Source organism: Nansenia antarctica (assembly GCF_963989245.1).
Source record: "Nansenia antarctica genome assembly, chromosome: 2".
Classification (NCBI taxonomy): domain Eukaryota; kingdom Metazoa; phylum Chordata; class Actinopteri; order Argentiniformes; family Microstomatidae; genus Nansenia; species Nansenia antarctica.
Genome location: NC_137675.1, coordinates 70,614,071 through 70,629,070, shown reverse-complemented (window position 1 = coordinate 70,629,070; position 15,000 = coordinate 70,614,071). Strand labels below are relative to the sequence as shown.

Below are 15,000 nucleotides of genomic sequence, written 5' to 3'. Positions count from 1 at the left end.
CTGTAGGGAACAACACAATCATATTGGTATGCCCGATAGTAATGTTAGTTTTCTCAAACCGCTCTCTTGCTAAGATGCAACAGATCCAACAGGCAAAACATTGAATGAGTATTCCTTTTCTACTTGTGATTTGTCAGTTGGGTGGATGGATGGATGGATGGGGGGGGGGGGTGTAATGCGAACTGAGATGAATCCAGTGTAATCCAGTCTGATCTGTTTTGTTTGAATGGAGGTTTATGGGGGATTAGGGAACATCCAGTAGCCAAAATGGCGATGATGTGTAATGCACTCACCCTCTGGGTGGGACTGAGCTATGGGACTGTGGAGTTACTAGAGAGGGGAAGTCATGGGAGTTTGGATGAGCCTGCATCTCTCACCTGTCTGCCCTCTTCACACAGGCTTGCTGAGTCACAAGCACTCATGCTTAGTCATACAGTACACACATCCGAATCAGAACCAAACACTTAGAGAGTAAAGACACACAGAGAATAGGCAGGCATACAGTACATCATGCCTTCACATACATGTACACACACATACACACACACACACACACACACACACACTAGGCTATAGACAGGAAATGTAGTGTCAAGGTCTCCCTTACAACATAATACACTACAGAGGATGTCCGTGCCGGGTTGTTGCCAGTATTCCAACGACACCACTATGTAGAATAGTCTCAGACAACACAACGCTGAACACTTCCACTGCTGTGTCCCTCTGACCTTCCACCAGTTTACATGGAAGATGACGGAAAACTGCTGTCTGGATCAGTCCATTCATACACATTCAGTCCCTATGACCAGACTATATGTTGGGGAGGGCGATGACGTCTGGGAAGACAAGCGGTGAATCTAGTGTGTTTTTGGTAGTTTGACACCTGGGGATTACAATGACAATTTTTGACAACGACTGTAGTTCATTATAATTACTGTAAATCCTTTCCTTTTTTCCCTTTTTTTTTTTTTTTTTTTTTTTTTTTTACAATTAACCGATATAAATGAATATGTATGTATGAATAAATATATAACTATATTATTAAGATCTGTCTGTTATTTCTGTATAATGCAGTAGGACTTGTCATTGTAGCCTAGGCCCACTCATGTTTTCACATGAATGTAACATTAATTTCCTGCCTCCAAACACTAGAGGGCAGCATCGAGCTACTTTTGCAGTTTGTGTTCCATTGAAACAGCTCTGATAGCTGTGAACAGGAGGTTGTGACGAGCAGACAGAATCTCTGATCCATGTTGACAGTGGCAGACCTTTCTTCACAGACATTCCAAGCTCAGGTCTCCACCCTTGGCCTCTTGCTCTATCAGAGCTGCTGTGATGAAAGCACACAGGGATAATTTCTATATGCTGGGAAGGGCGCTACAGCTAGCCCTCTCACAGTACCATGGCGACCAGCGCCTTGGCTTGTGATGTCGCCCTCCTCTCATGCCACCAGGGAGTCGTTCTGGCTCTTCTTCCCCCGCTGCTGAAGCTATTGTTTCCCTCTTTCCATCTATCATGGATTGTGTTGTTTTTGTCTCATGTTCTCTTATTTGGGTTCTTTATTTATAGCTGGCTTACAGACACCTGGGGTATCAGTCTGAGAGTGAGAAGCTGAGCAGGAGATTGAGAATCGTGTGTGTGTGTGTGTAGCTTTTCCATCAGCAACTAGAAACCCATAATATATGCACAATTTTCCTGTGTCTACATTAGAAGTCTTACAGATACATTTTTATAAGCCAATACCACAAGAGGCAAACAAGTCCTGTATGTTAATACTATATAACACAGCTATGCAGGGAACCAAACTGTCCCTCTAGTTTTATTCTTGGGGGAGGGGACCTTTGCTCCGTGAAACCTGCAATCCACAATCCACTACGCAGCTGACACTCGCTGCTGACATGCAGGAAAAAAGGAATAATTAATCAGAATATGATTCCGGAGGCTGGCATAGCACAATAATAAATGTCACAGCTCTTTGGCTTTCTCCCTCATCTCTCTCTCTCTCTCTGATGCTCTCTCTTCTCTCCCTGATGCTCTCCCTCTCTCTCTTCTCTCTCTGATGCTCTCCCTTCTCTCTCTTCTCTCTCTGATGCTCTCCCTTCTCTCTCTTCTCTCCCTGATGCTCTCCCTCTCTCTCTTCTCTCTCTGATGCTCTCCCTTCTCTCTCTTCTCTCCCTGATGCTCTCCCTCTCTCTCCCTCCCCCTGTTGTCTCTCCCCCAACCTTACCCCTTCAAATAGCCTCTGAGAGCTTGGTTCACACTTTGATGTAGGGCTTAGGTGGAATAATGGAATGCATACATAGAAACATCATAATCATATGCAGTAGTGTGGCTCTCCTTCTGATTGAAGGCAGGCTACTGCCAGCTCAGTGTTTGCACACACACACACACACACCTCACCCACTACTGCCTCTCGCCAGACGCCATCTCACCTGCTGTGTATTTAGGGGTTAACTGCCACAAATATGATGTCTATGTAGCATAGGTGGCATTGGTAATGATGATCAATCAATACAAACTCACACATGGTGGTGGCTTTCATGACTAGGGAGGTTCAGCATGTGATTGTAATCACAAGCACTGTACTAATTACAATCTGCCTATACTTACAGTTCATCTCACCCTTTAACCATCAACCTGTAAAAAGCCACACAGCACCTTGATGAATATCCTCCTATAACCTGAGACACATCTGTATTCTGCACATCTAATCTGAATCTTCCTTACTTTCCTGTCTTTCTCTAATATCTCTCTAACAACTGAAAAATACAACTGTGGGACTACCACACTCCAGAAAATTGTTTTTTAAAGGTCATTTTTTGGAGTGTGGTATAGTCCCAGTGGTATTTTTCAGTTTTTAGAGAGATAGTACAGAAGTAAGACATTCGAACACATGGCAATATGTGTGTACTGTAGGTTGATGCTAGACCACTGGACCACCCCAGGCACATGAGTTCACCTGTAAAAGGGCAACTAATAAAAAGATAATAATCTGGTCTGTGCACTCTGTTTTATAGGGCAGGGAAAAAATGAAAGGGAGATCTCTTAAATGGACGATGTAATAAAGATAGGGACCTTTTTACACACCATCAGCCAACCTGGGAAGGGACCTTCCAAGAGATGAGCAGAGGATGGAACAATGAGGGGGGGAAAGAGGAACACATAGAACAACCAGACGTATGTTGAGTAGAACGTCTCTAGTGATGTAAGGATCATTAGAATTTGAAGGGATACTTGGTCTCTCTCTTTTTTCTCCCTCCTTCATTCTACTCTCGCACATGCATGCTCATGTGCAACCTCGAACTCTCTTTCATGCACACACACACACACACACACACACGCACAGACGGACAGAGAGAGCAGATAGGCCAACATGCTTCTGTGGTTTAAAAAAAAAAAAAAAAAGAGAAGAAAACTAGAATACAAAATGAAGCCACTTCTCGCTGATTAAAACTCTAAGTGAGGGGTGCTTGGTGGCATAGTACGCTAAGGTGCCAGCCATGTAATCGCAGGGTCCCCGGTTAGATTCTGACTGTCCGTTTACATATCCTGCATGTCATCTCTACTGTCAATCTCTACCATCTCTTCCTGTCAATCTCTACTGTCTCTTCCTGTCAATATCTAGTCTCTATCCCAATAAAGCAGAAATTCCCTAACAAATCTAAGTGTAGGCTAACTGTCAAAGAATTACAGAGACTGCAAAGGAATAGTTCCCAGTTAATTCAGTAGAAACGTACATATACATAATAGTTACAATGCTATATGCTAGGAGCCCAGTCATAGCCTGGGGACGAGGTTAAGCAACCATAGACAACATGACTCTCTGTAGTCATTCCAGGACAGGTGCACTCGAAAAGGTTGTGGAATGCTGGTAAAGGAGATGAGACAAGCATGGCACAAAAACACATTTGAATGGATACAGTAGGCTATACAAATGTGTGTACATTCAGCCTCTTGGCTCTTCAAAATGTGACCTGAAAAACTGTAAGGCTTTTCTTTGGAACAAGCATATAGCCAACAGCTCAATCAGAAAATAAACAACACACACACTCAGGGGTTGGATTGTCTATCATGGGCTACTGTATTTCTTGAATTTATATATATGATAATTTAATAATATTTATTTAAAATTATTTAGAATTTATAATATATGAATTTTCTTACAACCACCAACCCCAATGTGACAGTGTATTGATGGTAACATGGTTGTAAAGACTGCTCCAATCACGTGCCACGGACGCACGGGGAGGCGTGACACATTTTGCGGTTAAATTGAATTGTATGTCACAGCTGAAACACTGCAAGCAAAAGGTTGAACAGGATACCGTCACAACTACAGTAGCTAAGGTTTTGGACTTCAAAGATCTCCAAGCAAAATAACGTGAAGGATTTGCCATTTAGAAAACAACCCAATGGATATGCCACTGTTTCTTCTCTAAACCAGAGGCAGTGGAGTCGCACAAAGCTGGGTCCAACATGCAATATTTGGAGGGGAGTTTACAACAGTACGTGAGGTTAGAATTATAAGGTTCTATCTCCATTTTTGTCAAAATTGAGTTTTTTTACATAATCTGATCCATTAGGTGTTTATTAATGCCTGTGTGGTGTTATTTTTTTAAATGTTGACATTTTTTTGTTAGTAATTCATAAAATACAAAGGTTCCATCTCACAAAACATAATGGAATGTAAAAACTTTGACGCTCAATATCTCTGAACTACCCTAGACGGAGATAGAACCTTATCATTCTAAACTCACGAGTAGTGGAAGCCACAACCTATAATACAGCAGTTAACCGACTTTCTTTGCTGGAGAGGATAATAGTTCCTTACAGGTGCGTAAAACGGGAGAGTTCCATCTCTTGGAGAACGCCACATAGATTAGACCGGTCTCGAATCCCATGTCCTTAAATGCCTTTACTCGCATGTAAACATGTGGTAGCCTATACATATCTGATATAAGCCTGTGTGTGGCAAATTGGTCCACCTACAATATTCGACCTACCCTCTCCGCGCGCGCGAATCCCTCACACGAAATCACCTAATATGCACATTTTCATGTCTTGATTGGACATGTTCTTGAACTCCTATTTCAAGGGATATTAGCAGCAACTCCACGTTATTTCGAAACTCGGACCTCAGCCGAAGATATCCCGTCTGGAGAGGAGAGGACGGATGATGACGGAGAACAGCGAGATGGAGAGCGAGCCGCAGCAGCTCCAACGCTCGCCGAGCACCATGTCTATTCAACCGGTGTCCAAGGCAAGTAGCCGACTCGTGAGGTTAGAATTATAAGGTTCTATCTCCATTTTTGTCCAAATTGAGTTTTTTACATAATCCGATCCATTAGGTGTTTATTAATGCCCGTGTGGTGTTATTTTTTTAAATGTTGACATCTTTGAGTTAGTAATTCATAAAATACAAAGGTTCCATCTCACAAAACATAATGGAATGTAAAAACTTTGACGCTCAATATCTCTGAACTACCCTAAACGGAGATAGAACCTTATAATTCTAAGCTCACGTACTTTCATTCTCTCTCACCGACCGACAGCCGTTTTGGACCTGGTTAAAGTGACACAAATTGAAAGGCATTAAGCCACAAGCTCCAGATGGTAACTCCAGTCCACAGTATGTCCGTTGTCTTTACGCAGACAATTTTAAATGAGACTGCAAGGAAATGATGATAGGTGCAGGTGTTTGAATGATTGCATTGATATCCCTGACTTGAGATAAATAACACACATTGCCTAAATATGTAGAAACAAAGCCTTCAGACTTTGTTTAGCATAAGATGAACATTGACTGTGTGATGATGGGGTGCAGGTGATTTCACTTGAAACATTCCTCTAGTTTGTTAAAACAGAAATATGACTTTATATTGGCCTATAACTCATAGGGCCAGTTTCACAGACAAGGCTTAAGCCTAATCCTAGACTAAAAAGCATCTTCAATGGAGATTTTACATTGAAAGTGTGATTTAGTCCAGGACTAGGCTTAAGCCTTGTCTGTGAAACCGGCCCATAGTTTATTAAGCCTTTTTGCCTTTGACTTCTCCATCCACATGTTTCCATTCAGAAAAGACACCTGCAGTCTCTTGAAGACAATCTTCAATATAGTAGACTGCAGGTGTATTTTCTTGTCAGCTGTAAGTCACTGGGAGTAAAATCAACCAAGTCAGGTCTGAAGTAAGAAGGGAATAATTGCATTTGGTGTGTGTGTGTGTGTGTGTGTGTGTGTGTGTGTGTGTGTGTGTGTGTGCGTGCGTGCGTGCGTGTGTGTGTGTGTGATAGAGAGACACACACACAAATACTAACCCTTTGTGTGTGTTTTCAACAGTTAAATGTGGAGTTTGTTAGATAATGATTTAAGCACAGATGAGACAGGAGGGAGGGGGCAACTGGGGATGCAACTGTTACATAATTCTGAATTAAATCACCCCAATAATCTGAAAGCAGCATTTTTTTGTATCCATTTCTCAGATTGAGATTAAGGCTAGAGCCCATTAATCATTGCACTAATGCCTAGCCTCAGGTGTTCAAATGAGGCTTTTGGATTGAATGGATGCAACCAAGACCGTATCAAATGTTGTTCAAAAAGCTAACCCTGGAGTTTGTAAACCTGGGAGCTGTATTGACTTGAGGGGCCTTTTATATTACAGACACGTATAGGCTTTCACACTTCGGTCATGAATCACTTGACTGAGCATTACAAATCCATTCACAAGCCTTTTTTTTTCTCCAGGTTTGTTTTGTCCAGTCAACAGGCATAGAAATCACAAATTCTATGACTGACTCAATGGTCAGATTCCACATCAGGCCGGCCCGCGAGTGATTGGCCATTATGATATTGCGATCCAATAATGTTCCTGCAGTGTTGTCAGTGTCACATCTGGAGAAAACACTCAACATTCTGTAGGTGCTGTGAGTCTCTTGACATTCTACGTCAGAAAGACGTAGTAGAGGGATGGGGTCTCATCCCTCCTGTCAGAAAGACGTAGTAGAGGGATGAGTCTCTCCCCTCCTTGTCTTTGTTCTCCGCTCAGTGAGCTCGCGGCTCATCAGACGCTCAAAGAGTGAGCCTGCCTGTGTCTACAGTGATTGGTATTCACATGCACTCTGACGTGAAAACCAGCGCATCAGACTACCATTCAAAAAGGCACTGATTGGTCAGACATTACAAGAGCCGTTCGAGGATCAATTTCCACCTCATTGTCGTCCTGTGCTCCACTCTCCCTTCATCACCGCAGGTGGAGGTGTCATGGCAGGTTAATCACATTGACTTGACTCGATCACCTCAAATCCCATCTCTTTGATTGGGTTTGACCTTCTCGGTGTTAAGGTGATAGGTTAATTGCCAGTTCTTTCGAGCCTCCATTAAATGCTTGGAATTCGATAGTCCGGCGCCCAAAGAGTCATGGAGACACTTTGACCGCTGGAGTCTATTAAGAATCCATTAGATGAGCTCTGGTCTAAATGTCAAACCCATTCTCTACAAACAAACGGACGGGCGGAATCTCAGCCCGATAGACTGGGTCTGATCCCAGGGGTGCTGGGGTCGAATTGAAAATCTATCTCAGATACACACACACACACACACACACACACATTCATATTCACAACAACCCCCCCCCTTCTCTCTCTCTATCCATCCATTTATCAATATATCTTACCATCAATCTTTTTTATCAACACACTAACAAACACACTCGTAAAGATAAGGCTGCTGCTGCTGCTGCTGCTGCTGCTGCTGCAGGAAATCATTTTTAAGTTATCTGATCACCCAAACACTGCACAGTTCCGTGTGTCCTTAATATGCTTTCTATCTGATAACGATGACAGGGAGCTAGAGAGAGTGACTCAGAGATAACAGATGCTCCCTAGATCTGCCTGTAGCGTATTCCTAACTTAGAAGGATGGAGGATGGCAGAAATAGAGATTAAGGAGAGTGCCAAAGAATAACGGAGACAAGGCTCTCGAGTATCGCCGCTGGCACACAGTGGCGTGCCATGACCCATGTCCTGACTGGCAGAGGTGTGTGTGTGTGTGTGTGTGTGTGTGTGTGTGTGTGTCTGTGTGTGTGTGAACAAAGGAGCAGATGATCTTATGGAGGACTGGGTGACAGCTGACAATATGGCACCTTTCTGAGAGCCTGCTGCGCTCAACACCCATCAATCAGCACCCTACAGGTGTTGGTCTGTGTCACTGTGTCACTGTATGTTGTGTGCCTCTCTGACATCATCCTTTGGGACATAACAATGTTGCCATTTAACTTGTATTGTATTGTTGACAAGAAGGGTGAATAAATATGATATTACCTTGTTATTATTTGATATATGTGACACGGTCTGGTGAAAGGGGCTGTATGTCGGCAATCCTCAAGTCACGCAAATGAGCAAAAACCTTGTTTAAAAATAAATAAATAAATCATAAAAAATTATGAAAGTGTTGAAGATCCCACTCGATATAACAAACAACAGTTTTAGGATCCCTAAATACTTATAATTTGTGAATTGGATTCACTGTCTCATCTGCTGGTAAGTGATAGATGGCTTCTAAACAAACGTAAGTTTTAGGATGGTTCAAGGTTCAAGTACTGTGTGATCATCTAATTATGTGTAGTTATGTGTTTTTAGCATGTTGTTGTTCTATCAGCATGTTGTGATGTGCTAAACATGCAGTTAGATGTTCGTATCGAAGTTCCTTTTTAGTGCTAGCTATTAGCAGCTGTTTTGCCTGTGTTTTGATTCACAGCACGTTTCTCCACTATTTGGTTTGAGGTGGACCAACATTCAAATAAGCATAATCTTCTTCAACTTTTTTCAGATTACAATATATGATACATCATTTGAAAGCTTACAATCTGCACTTTCATTACCTCGAAAAGTAAAACTGAAAAATGACCATGAGGACAAGAGGACATTTTAACCAGACCCGGTCACATGGTTTCTAAATTGGGTTGAAACACACACCCACGCTCACACTCTATCGCTTGCTCACTATCTCCCCCTGTGTGATTGACAGCGTGTTTTATGTGCTGGGTCATACATGTGGACAGTGATCGGGGGAGTGTAATGGGCGGGTGATGAGCTGTCAGGGTGAAGGTGATGAAGAGTACCCAGTGAGGGTGTGTAGGAGGTGAGGGAAGAGGCATCACTGCTGATGTGGCGGGGGGAAGGGAGGATGGTGCCAAGGAAAGACTGTAACAGGAACAGACTACCTTTTTATCTAGCGCTTGGTTTCAAAGAGACCTGCAAAGTCTGTCTGAGAGAAACAGAAACAGAGAGAGAGAGAGAGAGAGAGAGGGACAGAGAGAGAGGAAGAAAAGTGTTTGTGTGTATGTCTATCTGTCTGTGTGTCTGTCTGTCTGTTTGTCTGAGCGTGTGTGAGACAGAACGAGACAAAGAGGTCCAGATAAATTGTGTGTGCCTGTGCATCTCTTATCTCCTATTCAAAGTGGGATTTTGCTGTGCCGTTGTCATGCATAATGAGTAGCTTTAGTCTAGCAGAGAAATCTTACGACATTATCCAGCTACATATCCCCTCTGTTCCGCACATAATCATAAAGAACAAAACCCCACACTTTTTTCTGGATATTCTGATACTCGCTACTTTCATTCTCTCTCTTGGATTCCTTTTCATTTCATTGGACCATTGTCAGTAAATAGTGGTTGACCAGTGTTCTTTTTAAAGAAAGACTGGTCAGACAGATGGACAAACTGCCCTCTACAGTAATATGTAAAAGCACAAACATGGTTCTAACACCTGCAACTGCTGCATACACAAATGCATCATAAATAAACATAATCGCTGCGGAGAGATGTATCACTATTAGAATAATAGCTGGATGCCTGTCAGAATTTTAAATGGGTCCTCAGTTGACCTTTTCCCTTCCATACCTCACTGGCAGACTGGAGTACTCTAACAAACTCACCTGACTCGGAGAGTACTCTAACAAACTCACCTGACTTGGAGAGTACTCCATCTAATTCGCCTGACCTGGGGCCTCAAATTTCCCTGCAATTTTGGGATTTATAAAAAATGAACTTGAAACTGTGCGCACCTCTACGCACACTGAGACCCATGCATATGCAGAGAAACTGGAGAAATGAGCAACTGCGACTCTGCTGGCAGAAGGATGAAACTGGAGAAACGCTTTGAAATGGATCATTTCCACCAACATAAATCGAAATATTACGTCTCACGTATTATATATGAAGGAGTGCACACAAAGAATATACGTGCACACTGCACTTATCTTATTCGCCCTTGTCCTTTACGCATCACACTGTACACCTTTACCGTACCATCTTTCACCGTATCTTTACTGTACGTATCATATTGATATTCATGCATATGACTACATTCATATTCATTGCACGTAGCGCGAGGCTAGACATGAATAACTTGACCACTGTCCACATTGACTCATTGATTCACAGTAATGAACGTCTTCATTAGGGTATCTTCCTGATAAGTCCAATAATTGCAATGTCCATACATTAAAGAACATGAACAAGCCCACTGTAGACAAATGACCATCATCCCCAAGCACACCCCATGTATACGGACTGCAAAAACCTTAAGCGCACAGCCACTTTATTATTGAACTATCTATTATTACTAGTTGCACCACTAGTGTATCCTGTCTTAGCTGTAATATTGTCACTGTTATCTTGTATTAGCCTATGCCTATTGCCTTATGTCTTGTGCTGCAATGTCAGGATCCGAAGCCTAAGAATGTTACTCTCTTACACTCGTGTAATGTAACGTAACAATGAACTTGAAACATTCATGGCTTTTCTACAATGCATCTGGTTAGATGACAAACTCAATTTCCTTGTCTTAGTACTTGTCAATGACAATACGGTTGAATCTAATCTAATCTGAAAGAAAAAACATGATATAGTATAATAAAATACAAAGCGAGATAACCGTTTTTGCAAAACTGAGGTCATGGTTAAATGACATGCTCTGGATATTGGCTATTGGCTATTAATGAGAATAGATAGGTGAACTCCATCTTACTCTGACCTTGTTGTAGATGAATTTATTATTGGTTTAACATGTACTTCAACTTCTATAACTATGAGTGAATGTGTGCTGCATGCACAGTGGTGTGTGAAATAACTCCTGGGTCCTAAGGGAGAACGTCTGAACTACTTTCTGACACAGTAGTGTGTAGTAGTGTGTAGGACCCACATCAACCCTGGGTCCTAACTGGGTTGATGTATGTGGTTGTCAGTACTGTGATAAGACTGAGCTGTGGATAGTTTGACAAAACACCGTGACTTAGATAGGTAATGGGTGATGCTGAGGAAAGGGAAATGTTCCAGGAAAAAACACTCCAGCACCAAGAGGCATGCTGTCATGACAGCTTTGAGTCAAAGTTATTAGAGAGGCCCCACCATCACTGACACTACTGTTCTGAAGAGACAACACAACACTCCCACTCCCCCTGTGCTGCTTGCATCTGATAAACATCTGAACTGACAGGAATGTGTGTGTGCGTGCGTGTGTGTGTGTGTGTGTGCGCGCGCGGCGCGCGTGTGGCTTCATCATTAATTTACACTTGTTTCCCAGCAGGTTATTTATGTCTAGAGTCTGCTTGTCGCTTCTCTTGGGCTTTCTTCTCAGTCCTCCAGACCATACACACCCGAGGGAGGTGGGCGCGTGCGCCTGTTCGTGTTATGTTTGTGTCCTCAAATTGAAAGATGTCGGTAGACAGATGTGTCCTATTGCTCCCAATTGTCTCTCACATGGCCGCATCGTTGTTTGCTACTCACTCATCACCGTTGTGACCTCTGAGTCGAACAGGCGCTTCAGGGCTCCTGCCGGGCGCTGGCTTAAAATCCATGGAGAGACAGAGGGAGAGACAGAGGGAGAGACAGAGGGAGAGGGAGAGGGAGAGGGAGAGAGAGAGAATAGCTTTCTCACCAGAAGCTGTTCCCTTCCTTTGGCACTCTCTGGCATGATTGCCATCATGATATTATCATTAAACTGCAGGGGGTCGATACAGTATCTGACACTTAAATGGGCTAGTACACACACACACACACACACACACACACACACACACACACACACACACACACACACACACACACACACACACATACACACTCTGTCCAACTGGGTTGTGTTTGTAGGGATCCCATTTAAGGCTCGATTAAGTCCATGACATGTGAAGGGGATAATCCATATCAAGACGATAGAAATAAAACAACAGTTATGATCTGGAGCACTGTGTATTGATTGCATTATTAATTCAAGAGGTAGCATCATGTTGTCTTTGCGTCAGACCGCCGGGGCCTCTAAGCTAATATTAAAACTGAGGTTAACAGGATTTTTCAATCACGCACAGACGGTTGATTGGATTAGCTATAATTAGCCGGGACATGTGTTCCAGCACGGATCGTGCTCCGCCAACGCTCAATTCCGCTGATTGACGGTGCTTGGTGCCTCCTTACAGGAAACGGTGACTGGTGTGTCTAGTCTAACAGACGAGGCTGCCGGAGGTAGAAATGGGAGAACTGGCTCATTGTAATGCATGGAGTTCACTTACACATACAGGAGAAGACTGTAAAAGTATTTCTCTCTCTATGTCTCTCTCTCACACACAAATGCCCACCCACCCACCCACACACACACACACACACACACACACACACACACACACACACACACACACACACTCAAAGACAAAACGGTTGTCATCAACTATTCTTAGAGTCTCAGAGGTGTAAACAACAAGTCCCAGTCAAGTGGTGATGCCTGGGGCGCAGGCAGCCTCCAGACAGACAGACAGACAGAGTGAGAGCGTGTGCCGCGAGCCTCTGTGCCGTATTGATCATCTGCCTGTCTGCGCCGCCCCATCCATTCCTCCAGGAGACCACACCCTCCCTCTCCTAAACTCTTCCTGGTGGTGACAGATACTCCATACCACCATCCATTATGTCAAACCTGACCCCACTGACTCCTGCTGATCTATTACCATCCATATCTATGACCGGAGGAGGACAACAGCGGACATGTATTTATTAAGGCAATCAATGCCAGATGGGAAGAGGGGATGATGAGGCTTTGACACGTGTTGACTCCATCAGACATGCAGGAGCAGGCTGGTCAATAGAGGTAATAAGAGATGAATGATGCTGATCGTTATTATGTCATTAACAGATAAAGGTTGCTGTATAATCCCACAGGGTTTGTGTGTGTGTGTGTGTGTGTGTGTGTGTGTGTGTGTGCATGTGCATGTTTCTGTGTGTGTGTGTGTGTGTGTGTGTGTGTGTGTTTCTGTGTGTGTGTGTGCGTGTGGGCGTGTAGGTGCATACTGGAGCGAGTGTTTGGTGTGTGTGTGTCTGTGTGTGCATTGGTCACTGTGCCTATAGGGCCAGCACACCCAAGGAAAGTGATACATAGGGTATGCCAACATCCTCCAGTCTGGATCAATACATTCTGTGAACATGCTCAGATCAGATTAGCAGCCTAGGGGATCAGCTGCTGCTAGCCGACAAGGCAGCACAAACTGCCTCACTTTCTTTCCGTCATTCACCTCCTCTGCTCCTGATCTGAGGGAAAATTTAATTTGCACACATCAGTGCTCGACGTAAGGATGTATGCTTTTTTGCTGAAAGTCTTATCATGTTTTAAACCCCCCACCAGCAAATTCGGAAAACATGAAACCCAATCTGCACTTTTAGTAATCCCATTTCAACCCACTTTCCCATGTGAGATTTCAATCACTGTTTTTACAGTGTTTTCCTAGTGGATGTTATTACACAAGTCAACCCTCTGTCTATATTGGTTGATACAGAGATTGATGCGTTTCAGCTTAGGGTGTATTTCATACCAGTTATTGTTTCCTAAGGCATTTAAGTGATTTTTGCCTGCCCTGAAGTCTCTGCTCATCCTCACCTCCTTGTCTCCTTGTCTCCCTGGCTCTGTAGCTCCAGCGACTGAAGCGCTCCCTGTCCTTCAAGACCCTCATGCGCAGTAAGAGTGTGGAGAACTTCTTCCAGAGGTCCAACAGTGATGCCCGTCTCCCCCCAGACTTCATCACCGACCCCCCACCCCCCTCCCCACCCCTTCCGGGCTCGCCACTCACCAGCGACTGCTCGCCCTCCCTCTCCCCATCACTCAGCCCCAACCCCTCCCTCTGCTCCCACTCCCCTTCTCTATGCCCCTCCCCATCGTTGCCCTCCAAGCCCCCCCCGCAGGTGACCCACTGCTTTCAAGAGCACATATTCCGCAGGCCCACCAACTGCCAGCTCTGCAAGCACATGATCGTGGGTAAGGTACCAACTTTACTCCCAGGCTTCTCACCTGTAGCACCCTGATTAGGCCACAGTGTGAGAGTGTGCTGCACATCTGAGCCATCTATCCCAGTAGACACTGCTCCTATCCATTACAATGATCAGACACTATTGAGTGGCTAGACGCGACGCCATAGGCAACAGTCCACTAGGAAGCTAATGACTGGAATAACCATTTGAAACTACTTACACAATCGCATCCATATTGAGTAGCAATATCAATGTAATACTATCCCATGAATGAACTGAAGCAAGCATTAGATTGGTTTGAAAGATTGGAATTCTTCCAGTAGAAAAGCGGGGAACCATAGAAAAACCATCCCGTTCCACGTTCATGTTACATTTGATATGAAACATGATTTCAATTGCTGACAGTCAGGGTACTCATGGTGTCCTTGGTTTGATACGCTGCTTGTGTTGAGGTGAATAAACAGTCTCATACTACCTCAGTCTTCCGTTAATCTACTTCCTGTCACAATGATCGATTGCGGAGGCCACTCAGCTCTTCTTTTTTTGCACTAGGGCTTGCGTTTGCATACATCATCGTTTTATTTTCTTCAACACAGCATCTTAGTCCAGCTGTACCTCCGCTCTCCCGGTCCCTCCTCCGCCTCGCAGTCTTCTTGTGCAGAGTAATTGATCTGGCTTTAACCAAACCACAATTGTTTGTCTTGTCTTGTTGTGGCTT

At 43.8% G+C, this 15,000-nt stretch overlaps 1 protein-coding gene across 1 annotated transcript in view; it reads left to right on the top strand.

Annotated features, from left to right (window-relative positions):
- Positions 1–5,173: 5,173 nt before the first annotated feature.
- LOC308150533 (SH3 and cysteine-rich domain-containing protein 2-like) overlaps positions 5,174–15,000 on the top strand; it is a gene marked incomplete at both ends in the record, with an annotated part of 16,932 nt that continues 7,105 nt past the window's right edge. Inside the window, 2 exons of the mRNA XM_080523352.1 lie at positions 5,174–5,260; positions 13,947–14,289. Of these exons, the coding sequence (XP_080379478.1) occupies positions 5,174–5,260; positions 13,947–14,289 (430 nt within the window). The remainder of the gene's footprint in view (positions 5,261–13,946; positions 14,290–15,000) is intronic.